General features: G+C 38.4%; 1 protein-coding gene across 3 annotated transcripts in view; it reads left to right on the top strand.

Annotated features, from left to right (window-relative positions):
- Positions 1–16,962, top strand: part of LOC136857880 (aldehyde dehydrogenase family 16 member A1) — a 188,573-nt gene that overhangs the window by 44,090 nt on the left and 127,521 nt on the right. For all 3 annotated transcript variants that reach the window (XM_067136912.2, XM_067136911.2, XM_068225325.1), the window contains exon 4: positions 9,046–9,202. In XM_067136912.2, the coding sequence (XP_066993013.1) occupies positions 9,046–9,202 (157 nt within the window). The remainder of the gene's footprint in view (positions 1–9,045; positions 9,203–16,962) is intronic.

Raw genomic sequence — 16,962 nt, 5'->3', positions numbered from 1 at the left:
AACAACAACACATGGCAAGATTGAGAGGAAACAGGTTATTCAATGTTCACTAGACTTCACTTTCAAATAGAATATTACCATTATAATCCAATGGTGTATTGTCTTTACCAAGTTGAACAGCCCAAAGTGTAACACTTGAGATGAACAACTTATTTTATAACTTCTCTCAGAAAATTTCTAAAGTTGAGTCCTATCAATGTTCTTTGTAAATTGTACTGTAATATTGCGCCTCTTATTATTATTATTATTTGTTAACTTCTTGAAAACAAAAAGTTTTTAACTTGAAAGTTGACTTGATTATTGAATATTATTGTATGATTGCTCCAAGTGAACTGAGTCAATTTCTACTATTTGCTCCAAGTGAATTGAGCCCCTAACATGACGGCACCACTTTGTACTTCCCTCATCTCTGTACCAGGAATTAAACGTACTTCGTGTTTGAAGATCGTGAAATGAAGGCGAGGCGTGTACGGCACATTAAATTGGAGTGGGTACAAAGAGTGAGAGGGTTTTACTTCAAATTGAGTTTATGACCTTTTAAACTGCTGATTTATTAAACAAAGTCAAGATTATATCACCTCAGTACAGTTGGAGATCAGTTAGGCACGATGTGCTTCCATCCTGCTGCTGGCGATGTCCCGCGTCAAACCACTGCTCCTCCCGTCCTCATCATGGAACAGCTCTCAGCACCACGTAATCATGGGCTGCTCTGGACGGTCTTGAAGTTCTGGAAGTTCCAAATATTCTCGAAGTTCTTGGAGTTCAAGTTGCAGGTTTCATTCACATAGAATAATGGAGCAAGCACATGTATAAGTCCCTTGGACTTGTAGGATGGACGAGTAAGGAGGTGTAATTTATGATTGATTTTCACTGTTCCCATGAAGGGATTAAAGAAATGCTGATATTTCATGTTGAATCTCAATGGAATCTAACACAAGGCAATTCTTTAAAGTGAATTGCACTAGTTTCTGACTTGAGACAGAAAAAAAGAGAAAGAAAAACCACACAGGATTTTTGCAGCCAAATGTAAATGGAATCAAATCTGTGCTCTTCCTAACAATACTTGCACTTGTGAAATTAAGCACAGAAAAAAACAAAGGTAATTAGTTCTCTAAATATTTGGAGAATTGAGGATGCAAATGCTCGTCAGGTCCTCCAGGATTTCAAGATCACTTTGATTTTGTTTACAGTTATTTGGAGAGTTTATTCATCGAAATGAACACTGCTAGATGCCATAGGAATGTTATATACACTGTGTTAAATGACAGTCACTTCAACTGGGTGTTAGAAGTAAAATGCCTAACGTGTGAAATTAGTCCTGTTCATACACACATTCACATTTATATACGACACTGTTAGAATTCAAACTATTGAGCGAGATTGGTCCCGTTCATTTGCAAGATTGTGTTTAATGGTTTGGAGTAGTATTGCTAACTCAATTTCTGAATAGTGGAAATTAGTTCCGTTCACACAATGTCCTAAGTTAACAAATAATGTGAAACTATTTCACACGAAGACTAGCACTGTCAAGTTAAGAAAGTTACTGGTATTTCAAAGTTTTATTTGTGAAAACTCTAAACATCGATGCACAGCTTATGAACGTAAGAATTTTAAGTTTTGATACACAAGATTTTTAGTCACTCGCTAACTACGCAGCTAAGTCCGTAGACAGAGAAATATTAAGTATGTGTTCTCGCCATTATTTTTGCAGAATATCGCAAGACCTCTACTCTATAATTTTGATGTATCGTAGGACTGAGAACCACCAGCAGTCAGCCATACAGGTTCAACTGTGGGACAAGACTGATTTGTGTCCCGTTTTTGTGTTTCTTTCATACTGGAGTCACGGAGACTGCAGCTGTTTCATTCCTCTTCCAATAACTTTCTTCATCCATGGTGGATTTTGATGAAACTTGATTGTATTGTAGGCATTAAAATGGGGTGTACAGTAATGTTACTGTCATATACGTACCGTAATTAATTTACAAGTTATTAACGGTAGAAGGAATGGGAAGTTTGATGAGTGACGTAACAGCCTTGGCGAGTTGTACATCACTCACCGCATGTTTGCTGTGGCCGGCTACTTTCTGGCACGTGGCACATATTTTAAAGTTTTGAATACTTCGAAACCAACGCTAGACCAGCATTTCTGGTACAATATATTTGCTCATTTTTTGGTAATTACATTTGTTAATTTTGTTAATATTTACATTTTTTTTTGCAAAGATATCTAAATTGTTCAGTGGGTCTACGGTATAATAATTTAACAAAGTAAACTACGATATTTATTTGATGGTTAAAATATAGGGTCGATGCATAAGTTTGTGCGGTATTCTTTCGGGTTGGCAATAATGCGGCGTGAGGGGATTGATTATCGTTATTCCATTATTTTAACTGAGTTTGGAGTTTGTGTGTTGTGAAACACAGGTTTTCTTGGTTGTGAATGTATTATTTGTGTATATTTCAGACGAATATGGAATGTCAAGTTGAGAAAAGTGAGCATTTCCAACACATTTTATTCTATGAGTTTAACCAAGGATCCAGTGCAGCAGGAGCTGCGAGAACAATTTGTGAAGTGAACAGGAATGCAGCAATTGCTGAATGAACAGCATAAAAATGGTTTCCCCTCTTTCGAGCAGGACGGTTTGACTTGTCTGATGATCCACGTTCTGGAAGACCTTCAGATTTTGACAAAAATTGCTTGAATGAGTTGCGAGTTGCTTCATGAGAATCCTCATCAAACAACGCGGGAGATGGCGCAAGTTTTTGAATGTGATCAGTCAACTATTGTACGCCATTTGCATTCGATGGGTAAGGTATAGAAATTGGGCATATGGGTACCATATGTGCTACGTGACAGTATCAAAAATCAATGAGTAAACATCTGTTTGTAACTGCTTACCCGGTACCGGTTGGTTTGTGATAGGCACAAAGCATTCCTTTTGAACATTGTCACCGGTGACGAGAAATGATGCCTGTATATCAACATGAAGAAGAGGAAAGAGTGGCTCAGCCCATCAAAAATAGCAATTCCCCGTGCCAAGGGTAGTGCCCATCCACAGAAAATCATGTTGTGTGTTTGGTGGAACAAAGATTTCATTCTTCACCATGAACTTCTTCCGAAAAACGTAACGATTACCTCTGCTGTGTATAGTGACCAGCTAAGATGGCTTGCCGTTGCTATTGACAACAAAAGACAAACACAACGGCCAGTGTTATTGCTCCATGATAACGCTCATCCGCATACAGCGCAATTGACCAAAGGCATGATTGCTGAACTTGGCTGAGAACCTCTTCCTCATCTTCCAAATTCCTTGCCCCCTCAGATTTCCATATTTTCCACTCTCTTTCTAACCACATTCAAGAGCAAGTGTTTCCTGACAAAGCTTCTCTTGACCAATGGCTAACAGATTTCTTCCAGTCAAAACCAAAACATTTCTACACGTGAGGCATTCAACTGCTACCTGAACGTTGGCAGAAGGTCGTAGAGAGTTTAGGTGAATACATCACTGAGTGATTGTGATTGTGAGTTACAGTGCATGACAGTGACAGTACAATAAAATGAATCATATCATATCAGCATTGAATTAGTCTTTTCCACTTGCTTTACCTTTGGTCATTGCTTTCACTGCCCTTTCAAGTTCCAACCATGTTATCGGGTTCTCTTCTTTTTCTCCTCCTTCTTCCTCCGAGCAGTCATCCTCATTATAAAGTTTTTCAAAATACTTTGCCTGTAGTATGGATCCATCTTCTCTCTCTAATGCCTTGATTTATTCTTGATTTATTCTTTTCGATTTTATTACTCTGTAGTTTCTGATTTCCTCAATTATCTTTGCTCAATTTTGTTGGTAAACTCTTCCCAGCATTTCTCCTTTCTTCCTTGTTACTCCTCTTTACTTGTAGTTTCAATCTTTTGTATTCAACGTTAATCTTTCTATCTTATACTAATCGCTCTGAATTTTTTTTTTTACTTTTCCTTATTTATTTCTTTCTTCACCTTGTTTCTTTCTTTTATTTTTTTATTTATTTTGTCAGTCCACCACTGTGTCTCCTTTCCCTTAACCTTTGCTTTTGTTTTCCCGCATACCTCAATTGCTGCTTCTACAAATGTCTGTCTTAAATTGTCCCACTCTTCTTCTCCATTTTGTATTTCTGTGTTAGGCAACTTCCTTTTTGTGCCATATCGGTGTTTGCAGTGAATATTCTGGAGCAAAAATGGACGCTATGCTGCGAGAACATTAAAAATATAACACTAATATAATCGTAAATGTCGAGAAGATAATAATTTTAACAGGTGCAAGCAAAGAAATAACATATAGAAGGCGGTGAAAAAGAATGAATGATGGAATATTGTTAAAAATTTATTATTAAAAATTTTTCATTCGAGAAGGGATCTACTTAAGGAGTTTGCTACAGCAGATTGACACAATAAGAAGATTATAGTAAGAAAAGAAGGTTTTTAATTGAAGAATAAATATGAATATTCAGCAGAGAAATCCTGCGAGACGGCGAGAACACCGCACTTCCGTAAATTGATAAATTAAAACAGAACAGTTGGACTGAATTGTCACGTAATCACTTACGTCACGAGACACCAAAAGGAAGAAGTACCCAGCATCGTAATTTGTTCTTAAGAAAATAAGAACTTCAGCGATTAGAAACGAGCTATAGAAAATTAAATCTTATTACAATTGAAGCTTTGATAACCATATTGGTAATCTGCAAAACTTTAATACGATTAGATTAGAAGAAGCATTAGTAGCAACACATTTCTAAATCATAGAAGGCTTTGTACTCTAAGATGACAAAACTGACCATCTTAATATATATTTCTGTTTCAACTGCACAAGAAATGGCCTACATCATGTGCTAAGAAGACTGAGGCAAAGGCTGCCTGGAGATGGGGACTTGAAGCTGACAAACCTATTCCCTGATGACCGTGATGGAGCAAAGACCTTCCCAGATGTTCCCGGCGGCTGATACGATGTCACAATCACATTGACAGTATGTCCTAAGCATTTGGACATACACAGCAATGGGGGAAAACAGAAAGGAAAGATGAGTTCATTAAAGTATAGATTCTGTAATTTAAATATCATGTTTTTAAGAAGTGCCATTTTCTATTCTTGTGATATATATTCAAAGGAAGTGATGTTACGCAGAAAGGCAATTGATTTAATAACATAAGAGGTTATTAGGTAGTCATCTGACCAGAATGACAAGTTCTTTGAGTTAGGATATATTTAACCAGTGATAACCAAACCATGCATTCATAATGCTATCAATATTGAGTGAAGAGGTTAACTGACTTCAGCTGTTGATATGATACGACATTGTGGTTAATGTTAGGATTATATTAGGACATTATACTACGAAAGAAGAAAATAAGAGGAATCTGAAGAAAATTGAGAACAAAATGGAATATTTAAGTGGATGAATAGTAATTATGTAGTCATATGCGTCAAATTTAGATGGATTATTGTGGTTATTGTATTAAAGAGTGAACTATGAAGTAGATGATATATATATGTGAAGAATGGTCGAGTAATAAGAGAAATGATGGTGATGATTATTTTTTCGTCGAAATTGAAGAGATGGATATTTTATTGACGATGTTAAGTTAGTTCACACACTTTAAGGTTGAGAATAGTTATATTTGATTCCATAATGCATATTAACCTCTTAACTGGGTATTATTGATGTGCTTGGTGTAACCTGCCCTGTGTATTTTTTTCAGCAGATTGTTGTTACACAGCAGGATAGGCAGAAAAGTTAGTCATATCATTCACCTGTGGTACAAAAAGTAAAAAAAAAAAGCATTTTAATTAATAAATTTTAATGTTGGAGACATTTTTAAGCATTTTTACATTAACTGCAAGGTCATTTACCTGGTTGGAATTTGAGAGTTTGGCCCATATTTTACAGCCGAAAGTTGAAACAAATAAAAGCAAAGGGTATTTATAAATATCATATCATGCATGTGACATTCTGAACCATTTTTCATTAACTGCAAGGTCATTTACCTATTCGAAATTTGAGTGTTTTGTTCATATGTCCATATGTTAGCACCTAAAATTTTTTTTTAAAAAAAGAAAGGAATATTTACGAATTACACATCATGCTAGTGACATTGTGAAAGATTTTACATTAACTTCACGGCCAGTTACGTCATTTACCTCACTAGAACTGTTTTTGGCTTATGAACTATCCCCTGCAGAATTAGAAGTCCAATTAGAGATTTTATCTGAGTTAGATTTGTATCCACCCAATCTCTCGCTCGTGACCGTAGTTTCAAGTTCGGACAGGCTTCTAAAAACTGTTTAGCATACACATGGGTCTGTTCGGCAATAAGTTGAAACATGTCATTTTCTATGAACTGTTCAAAATATTCCAACACATTGGATTCATCGTCGAAGTCCACATTTACACCACTAGCACCAGAAAATACGAATTTCTGACGTGAAACACCACGCGGCGGGAAAGGTTGAAACATGTCTAGCACCTGGTCTTCATCCGATACGTCATATTGTTTATCTTGTTCTTCATTCTCATTCTCTGAACCACTTTCACTACCAGACTCATCATCATCTGTATCAAGCCACTCATCTTTGGAATTCTGAGAACATAAATCATCACAATCGTTCTCTAAGTGTTGAATAATCTCGTTTCCTTCGAGCGTTTCGAACTTGAACTAGATGCTGCCATATTTGGCCTACTGCGGACAAGTAACACCGTACAGTTGTAAAATAAAAACCAACAAGCTTCAAGAAGCGTGATATGTGGTATTTGCTGCCATAGTGCAGGATAAACATCAATTAAGACACGACGCGGCAAAGTACCTCGTCATACCCAGGAGATATTCGCGGTAAAAGATGAGTACGTATATATTCGTCATGCCCATTACCCTGTAACATTCAGCATACGAATATATACGTCATGCCCAGTTAAGAGGTTAATCCTTCAGTATTCTATATATAACACAAAATGCGATTTATATAACGTTCATATGTTAGTTAAATACCTGTAGATCATCAAAAACGAATCCACATAGGGAAGTTAATGCGAACTTAGCCTATATTGTCCTGAATTTCTAGCCACAAATATATTTTTACTCAAATAAATGGAGTTAGGAGGCTTGTTTGATCACATTAAATGGTATCACTGGAAAGGTTATCTGTAATTGAAGGATGTCGACATTGATTAATGGAGTCCTCTTAGAAGTCAGACTACAGAATGTCCAGAAGAATAACATTAAATAGATGTCAGGTGTAACTGATAGCATAATGGCAGATCACATATGATAAATACATTGGCACTTAACTTAATTTTGGAAATTGAAGCTTACTTTTGATTAATAACTTAAGTAATTAGCAGTAATGGTAACTTCGGTTATTTTTAGAGGAAAATGATTGATTTAATGAATTATCTTATATTTTCTTCCTGAAGTGTGAATATTAGGGATATGTACTTTGAAATACTCGAATTTTTCTCAAATTTTACACGAATCTTACATGAATGAGAACATTAGTGCTTTTCTTCTTATGATAGTTAACAAGCATGATGATTGTGATAATAAAATTTACAGATAGATACAGGCAAAGCTAACTTAAATCCTATGAATTCATTGGCGAATGTAATATAGACAAATTAAGTGGAAAATTTAAGAAATTAGGTTCCATAAAGACAAAGCAAGAATATGAAACGTGATTTTATATTTGACAAACTATATCAAATAATGAGCATCAGAAACATTTTCTATATCCCAATGAAAATATGTATATAACATGACTTAAAAAAAAAATTAAGACTAAAGGCCTTTTCAGATGTTTTGTGAATAATAAGTAGATTCAAAGTCAGCTGATGAAAGATTCTTTTTCATGATATTAGTTTTTCTCAAATCATTTTTCAAGATCTTTTTATTTAATAAAGTAATGTTAGATAAAATTTATCCATTCTTTCAATGACTACTTAGGTTAAGCATGTATTTATAAGTGAACATAGGTTAAGAATCATAGTAATTTTTGAGGAAATTAACCGAATTGCGAGATGGAGACATCCAACACATAGATGTAATACTAATTCAACCATTTATCTCATTCGGCAACCCTCTATCAGAACTCATGACCCCGATTCAACACTGACTGAAGATTAACGATATTTTCGAGCTAGTCTTGATCTTACTGCGACTCAACCTGGACGCGGGAACTGCACATTTTTATACAATCTTGGAATGCCATTCTTTTATCCTCCTCCTCTAATTCCCAAATCCTGATGTTTTTGGTTTCTTCTTCAGTACAATTTCAGGGATTTTTACTTGTTTTAATTCCACAATTAATAATCTATGATCACCTTCCATACTTTCACTGGGGATTATCTTCATATTCATGGCGTATCTTCCCCATTCTCGGTCTGTTATTATACAATCTATGAGTATTCCATACTGTCCATCCCAACTATATCTGCATATCTTATGGCAATTCCTCTTCATAAACCATGTGTTATTTATTATCTGGTTATTTCTGATACAAGAGCCCAACAGTCTCTCTCCATCTTAATTTGTATCACCATACCCATGTGGGCCCAGAACATTCTTGTATCCTGTTCTGTCAATTCCCACATGGGCATTCAGATCTCCCATTATCATGATCTCATCTCCAACAATATGTGTTTCCAGTTCATTGGGGAAATCATCTTTTTCTTCCATGCTACATCCTGTCTGTGGAACATACTCCTGTACTTCACCTAGTACAATGTAGAATTCCATAGCGAAGCACGGGTACATCAGCTATGTTCCATAATATCGTTGTTGCGCCTAGAAAAATCGCTATGTGATAATATTTCAGCTTAGAACTCTGACCAGAAAAGTTCTGTCATCTAAGGTTCAGTATTGCATGAATATCAACAAATTTTCGTTCTAAGTGGTATATGTGCTACGAGTCAGTATTTCTCCCCTCAACATTGTCACATAACTATATTTCATGGTGCAATGATGATATATTCTTTTAAGATGGTGTGAATTGCTATAGTTCCTTAAATTTGTTATAGGAATGGTACTTGGAATAACATCAGCTTCTTCGCCTCTAATGACTTTGGCATGGATTATTGCACCTGCTCTAGCCGCAGGATGTACAGTCATTCTGAAGCCACCAGAAAGAGCTCCCTTAACAGCACTTTTACTGGCACAACTTTGCCATGACGCAGGGTGAGTATATACATTTTCATCTTTAATGGTATTTTCATACCAATCAGTGTAGTTCACCGTCTTAAATCACCGACTACTGTAGTTCGTTATCATGGGCACATGTGAGAAGTTTGAGTTTCACCAGTAGCCATCTGTGAATCAGTGCTTTCTCATTTTTTTAAAAAAATGAGAATGCTTTGATAGTAACTTTCCACCATTTCATTCTCGTAAAAATGCTTCCATAGTAATTTTGTCAATGCTGTGGCCATTTCCTTTTAAATTCCAATTTGAATAACATACTTTTTAGTAATTCTTGGAATATAATTGATTCCTGATTTCTTAGCAGTATGATTATGTTTTGAATTTTGTTCACTACTGTTTCATTTCTGTAAATTGCATTGTTTTAATCCATGTAGTATCAGTTGGCTGTAATGTTGGACACATTAAATTAAAAATTAGAGTACCAATCAGTATAGCGATGATCATTGTGGGTAGGGGGCGACTAGGAAAATGTGGGAAAGTCAGGGAATTACATTTGGGAGAAAAATATCACGGAAAAGAATAGATAAAAATAACCTACTCTATGACTTGTTTAAGATCTGAGTTTGTAGGATTGTCAAAACCCAGTGGAGAATGATACTGTTGATTAATAGGAGAAGTAAATACCAAGCTCGATAGCTGCATTCGCTTAAATGCAGCCAGTATCCAGTATTCGGGAGATAGTGAGTTTGAACCCCACTGTCAGCAGCCCTGAAGATGGTTTTCCGTGGTTTCCATTCTCACACCAGGCAGATGCTGGGGCTGTACCTTAATTAAGGCCACAGCCACTTCCTTCCCAGTCCTAGCCCTTTCCTGTCCCATCGTCGCCATAAGACCTATCTGTGTCGGTGCAACATAAAGCCAATAGCAGAGAAGTAAATATCTATTGGAGTTGGATTTACTAAGGTATAGTCAAATGTGATCTTAGTTACAGGATTAATATAGAAAAGAGATCCTTCATAGTTATCTTGGCAGGATCGTAGATGTTGAGAGAATAAGAGAGGGTAATAAGTCAGTAATGCTATAACACTTGAGGGGATTTCTTGTTCAAGGTGGGTGCAACAAATCTTGTGATTCATTGGTGTTGCAACTACCTCTCTTACATTGTTATCTTGTAACATTTTCTGTAAGTATATCTATAGGATTAATTTCCAGTGTACAGCATTGAAAGTAGAAATGGTTGCTAGAATGGTACTTCTTCCAGCAGTGCATTATTTGCTATCATGCGGATCCAAGCCTATACTCCAGTGGCAAGTTCCTATTCCTGAGAGACAGGGGTGAACCGCACCCCTCCCTTACCGATAATATATGACATAATATAATACACACATCGGGAGATTCGAGGCGTGGACCGTGACCAGGAAAGGCCAAAGACACAGCCCTGAACTGGAAACGTCCCTCATTACAAATCAGAACAGGAATGAGACTAAAGCTACTAGCAATAAAATTCAAGTAAAATTTAAATGAGGGTTATTAATGTAATAAAATTCAAAGGAAAAGAAAATGAAGCACCAACTGAAAGTATAAAAAGGATACATACAGGTGTTCATTCCGTTCAGTCGAAGTACAAACGTAAATGCGTGAGCACAGCATTTCTTAATATTAACTTTACGACGTGCTCGCCCATTCAATAGTATTCTCACTAGATAATGAGCCAATCTGAATACAATCCACATGGATTAATTTGGTGGTTCTTTCCACGAGATTAATTACATTATTTACATATGCGTCCTTCTAACTCCATCATCTCAACAACAATTGCTATAGAAAGATGAGATCCCCAAGCATCCGGGAGAGGAAACTCAGAGCAGATAAAATAAAGGAATGCTGCAGGTATCAGGATGGCACAGAGAGAAAACATCTCTGGACCAAAGAAACAATATTCAAACCCGAAGAGAATCACAGGCAGGCACATAACCTGAATATAAGTAAACAAACATGGCGGCCTCGTGGGCAAGCAAACGGTCAAGACAGAGACCAAGGACAATAATTTACACTGTACCGAAAACAAACACAAGGTACGGAAACAAGATCAAAGGAAAATTTAGCTGACCGATACGCCATCTTTTCACTCCCCTCACTCACGAACACACACCCAAACATTCAGACATTGCCGGTATCGGCAAACAATGCGAGCAGTAGCTCCGTCAATAAGTTGAACACAAGCTCATATAGTATGACTCTCATGGTCACAAACAAAGGTCTCACATATGTCAAAGTAGCGTGCACGACGCAGTCAATTAGCAGTAGAATAATAGGGACACAGTGGTCTCGCACAAACTCATCAGCTTACGCACTCCGCTCGACACGAATGGATCTCCGCGTCGACACGCAGGGCATACATTCATTTGATGGCAAAATACATTAGAATGCAGTGCGCATAATTAGAATTGATCAGAGACCCAGTTACCAACATCTCACAATCACAATAACAGCAACAAACACGCGGTCCATTCACGCCGCAGAGCAGAAAGATGCATATCAATCAGCTGTGATTAAATGCAGAGAATATCACTACAGAACCATAGGAAAAAAGATTTTAAAACAAGGATCACCATACTCGCAATATTAGCCGTCAAAATAAAAAGAAGGATGGTAGTATAGGCTGAGTTTAAATCTAATAAATACCCATCTATAGCTCAGAAAAGCCACTCCAATCTGCGTGAAGTCCATTTTATATTCCTCTCTCATAACCACAACAAACATGACGAGTCAAAGAGATAAAGTTACAGTCTCGCCGGGAAGAATGACCCTTGGAAATAGTTAAGTTGATCAAGTTAAATCTGATACAAGCTCTTTGCAATATGGGAAACATCACTTTTTACTAACATGCCATTTTACGTGGCACATCATCTCATTGCCCCCTTTTAAAATGTGTCTTTTCTTGTTGATCAGACAAGGAGACACTTTTTAAAAGTGAGATTCAAAAACCCTTAAACCTAAAGTGCACGCACTGCTAAATACTAAAGGATCTAAAATCCAACTAAATCTAGGAATAAGCCTATTATATACATGATTACAAATTGGTTATAACAATACACTATGAAATGTAGTCCACCTCAATCTGAGGCCCTGTACTTTCTTAAACAATATCACGCTGAATCAGTCAGTCTATTTTCAAGCAATTCATTCAATAAATTCACAAGTAGGAGTCTGGTAGCCAAGTGAAAATTGAGATTAAGCACAACATCGTCACATCTCTAAGGAATTCGTAACTTGTTTAGTCTCATCTTCAACCAATGACACCGATATTCCTTTCCATTCCCTTTTCTCAATATTGTTTTCCCTGACAGAAAAAGAACTTTAGGACACTGGTAATTATACAACAAGCAAAATAAACATGTACTACTTCTAATATATAATGGAAAATAGATAAGGTTTTACTGGTTCCATTGATGATATGGTTTCAATAAAGACACATGAGCCTTAGATAACCTCTTACTTGTCAGATCCTCCAATTCTACAGTTACATGTCCCAGGAACCTTACAATTCTCTTGGGATTTGACCATTTATGGCAGAGTTTGGTGGCAATTTGGTTCGCTGTTGAGCTTATAGGGAACATTTTTACCACAACCAGGTCTCCAACTTCCAGGGTGACCTTTTTCCTCCCCTTGTTGAATCGTTTTGCCACCCGGTCTCGGCTCTGACCAAGTGTGCAACGGCTTCCTTCCATTTTTCCTCAGTATTCATGTTTCTCGATGGTTCAGACAGGTACCCAATGTCCCATTTCAACTGCAGCGGGTCAGCAAGGCTTCTATCTATAAACAAGTCAGCTGGGGTGCGGCGGTAAGATTCGTGTACAGCACTGTTGAAGGCTAAAACCAAAAATTCCGAATTATCATCCCAGCTGGGCTGATCAGCGCTATGGAAAGCGCTCAGACAGGATTTCAGATTACGGTGTAATCTTTCAATGTGAGAAGGTTTGTGGTAGTGGGGGCTCAGAAAAACATGCTTCACTCCCCACCCAAAACACAGGTGACGAAATTTACGACAGCTGAAGGTAGACACGTTGTCCGAGACTAAGACTTTCGGGGGGCCGTTAGCTCCAAAAATATGCCGAGATAAAATGCGTATGGTGCTACTCTAGTTTATTTTGCGGACTGGGAACAACAACACGAATTTAGAAAAGGTGTCGATGACGTACAGGATTTCTAATACGTCCATTTTGAGGTTAGGCCAAAAGTAATCATGAGAGATACGATGCAAGGTTTTGTATTGACCCAGATGAGCACCCAGGTAAGAATCATGATAATAGTGCAACATCTTGGATCTTAATTTGAGAGGAAATTGAATCTTATTTTTACCATTTTTACAGCTACGATGAACCAGCAACCCTCGTTTGATACTAAACGACTTGTCTCGAAGAGACCCATCAGCTACTCCTTTCATCAGTTCCTAACACTCGCTGTCATCTTTTTGGTGCTCAGAAATGTCCGTGAAGGACCAAGGATAATTTTGCAGAATATTGATACTTTCAACACTATCAGACTGACGACAGTTTTCCTCGGACTCGACCTCACACTCTTTCACCCCGTCGAACATACATGACAGACAGTCGGCCACAACATTTTCCTTCCCACGAACGTGCACAACTGTGAATTTGTAGGCTGACAAATGGAGGATCCACCTAGCTGTCCTACCAAGTCGCTTGACGTTGGCGCTCATCCACGATAGGGCTTGATTGTCCGTATGGACAAAGAAATGGTGGTGCTCCAAATAAGAACATAATTTCTCAACACCTAAAACTACGGCCAGGCATTCCTTTTCATAAATAGAATATCGTTATTCAGCTGTATGCAACAACTTGCTGAAATACGCAATAGGGACTAACTTCCCGTCCTCATCGGATTGGTTAAGTACAGCAGAAACGGCAAGTTCGCTGGAGTCACACTGCAGGACAAAGTCCTGGGAGAAATTAAGACTGTGGAGGACAGGGGCTTGGCGAAGGGCATTTTTCAGTTGATCAAAGGCATGGGTTTGAGTTTCGCCCCAGACGAAATGGGAGTTTTCCTCTTCAGAAGGTTTAAGGGAGCCGAAATTTGGGAAAAGTCTTTGATGAAACAGCTGTAGAAACCGACCATGCCCAGGAATCTTCTCACACCGCGGACATTCTTTGGCCAAGGAAACTCTCTGATATATTTAACTCTGTCAGGGTTCACAGCGATTCCGGAATCGGATATGACATGACCAAGGAAATTTAAGCGCTTAGAGCAAAGAGACACCTTTTTTGGATTTATAGTGAAACCGTGCCTGCACAAACGACTAAGTACCTCACGTAGGTGAGTTAGGTGCTCATCAAAGCTTGGAGAAAAAATGAGAAGATCGTCCAGAAAATTGAAGACATAGGAAAATTTCAGATCTCCAAAGATCGAATCCATCACGTGGCTGAGCGCTTGTCCACCAATAGAGATGCTCATTGGTACTTTATTAAATTCAAATAGTCCAAAAGGAGTGGCGAAGGCAGTGCAAGGGCGACTTTTGGGGTCCAAAGGGATTTGGTAGTACACAGAATTAAAGTCAAAAATGGTGAAGAATTTAGCACTATGAAAATGTTGAAAGGCACTTTCAGTGGTGGGTAAGGGGAGCTGTCGAAGACTATGTTCTTATTGACCTTACGATAGTCTACCACGAACCTAAATCTACCGTCCTTTTTGGGGACAAGGAAGGCAGGGCTACCGAAAGGAGACTTGGAGGGACTAATTACCTTCTTTTCCAAGAGGTCGTTAACACATTCTCTCATTGCAGACAGTTTTGGGGGCGAGCAACCGAATGGAGGTGACCTAACAGGGGTATTATCTTTCAGTTCGATGGAATAGGAGAAATTTTTAGCACAACCTAAATCAGCAGTTAAAACATCAGAAAATTCTTCCAACAGACCGTTTAACATCAAGTTTTGGTTCTCAGTCAATTCACACGAGGCATTGGGAAGTTGAGATTTTGAAAGGGCGCATACAGTGGCACTCTGGAAAGGGGCTTCAAAAGGGTAACTCACACCTAATTTGAATTGAAAGGCAAAGGTACGAGTGATGAAATCAATAGATAGACCAGTAGCCAGCATAAAATCGGTTCCTAAAATAACCGGGACAGACAGATTGGGAACAACATTAAATGTCTAATCCCATGTAAGATCATGAATTTTAATGTGACATTTGACACGACCCACCGGACATACCTGACGGCCATCAGCAGACATGAACTTTCCCAAGCTCTCACAGGCTTGGAGATATTTTAATTCCATAGAAGACGCAAGGGATTGATTCATAAAGGAAATGCAGGAACCGGTGTCCAATAAGGCATAAAGTACGCGCGAACTAACGTAAATCTTGGCCCAGGGTGTAGATGAGGGAAGGCCCCAGATCCTTTTATTAACTCCAACATCAGTCGCCAACAATGGGCCATTACGCCGGCGCGCCTTTAGTTTCCCTGCTGAGGGTTGCACCGAGGACACACGTGCTGAGTGACACCAGCTAGACCACAATTTGAACAATTCAGAGGAGACTTAGACCAACAATTCTTTGAAACATGCCCTAGTTTCCCACAATTCCAGCACTTCCTTGCTGCAGCATAGCTTACTACAGGCGAGTTAGAAGGTTGAATGGCGTTCACACAGCGCAGAGGCGGAGATATAACGCTGGACCTGCGATCGGGACTACCACAGGGGCAAGATGGCGAAGGGGTTGCACCAAAAGAGACCGATCTGACGGGCGTGCGACAGGCAACGTCAGTAAATGAACAATCGGACGGAGTAGGAGGCGGACGGTACAATTTATTCTGACCGACTGTTGACTCAAACTCACGACCTAAATTAATAATATCTTCAACACATTCAACCTGAGATCTTTTTATGTATAATTTATAATCAGAACTAGATTTTGATAAAACTGGTCGAAAATTTCAGATTCAGGCACCTTGACACACAAATGGTTAAACAAGGTCAAAATACCGGTGGTGTAATCATCAATTCCTTCCCCTACGCTCTGGGTCCTTCTGAAAATTTCTTGTTTTAAACAGTAGTCCATGTCGGACAACCCAAAGCGCTGTTTGATACGAGCAGCAAAATCTTCCCATGACTGAATGTTAGCTTTGATCAGCCTGAACCATTTTAAAACTGGCCCTTCCAGCATCCCCGGGATGACAGGAACGAATAGGTCAAGGGTTAGTGGGCTACATTCGGCGATATCTTCCACCCGTTCTAGAAATTATATGACACTGGAGCTGTTCCCTTCTCCAGAAATATTTAGCCTCCATTTCCGGACGACATCAAAAACAGGGTTAACCTTAGCATTACGATCACTAGTAGGTCTAGAATTAGGGGACACGGGCTCCACGCGGTTCTCGTCGAGGGCACAACTTCTGCATGCAATAACATTCCTACCGTCAGGGCATCTACCACTATCGCTACCAGACACAAGCGATGCATTAACTTCAGCAATACCTTCCCTCTTACCTCTCTCAAGGTTGGAGATTTCCCCAGTAAAAACTTCGCTATTGTTACTCATCTCTAAAGCTTTATTACTTTCCATATTCTAGGCATGGTTTCAACGGTAACATAAACGACACACACATGCAATGGTCACAACAATACACATAAATTATAAATAACACTCAAGATTAAGGTCAGAATATAATGGCTTCACAAGGCTAAATCTAGGGAAAATTAAGACTTCACTTAATATATCAAACATAAATCACCATCTTCAGTTCTATCTTGTCCAGCCTTTTTTAGAGGAGATATCCTAGT

Source organism: Anabrus simplex, chromosome 1 (assembly GCF_040414725.1).
Source record: "Anabrus simplex isolate iqAnaSimp1 chromosome 1, ASM4041472v1, whole genome shotgun sequence".
Classification (NCBI taxonomy): Eukaryota; Metazoa; Arthropoda; class Insecta; order Orthoptera; family Tettigoniidae; genus Anabrus; species Anabrus simplex.
The sequence above is the reverse complement of the archived record's forward strand: the minus strand, read 5'-3'. Positions and strand labels throughout refer to the sequence as shown.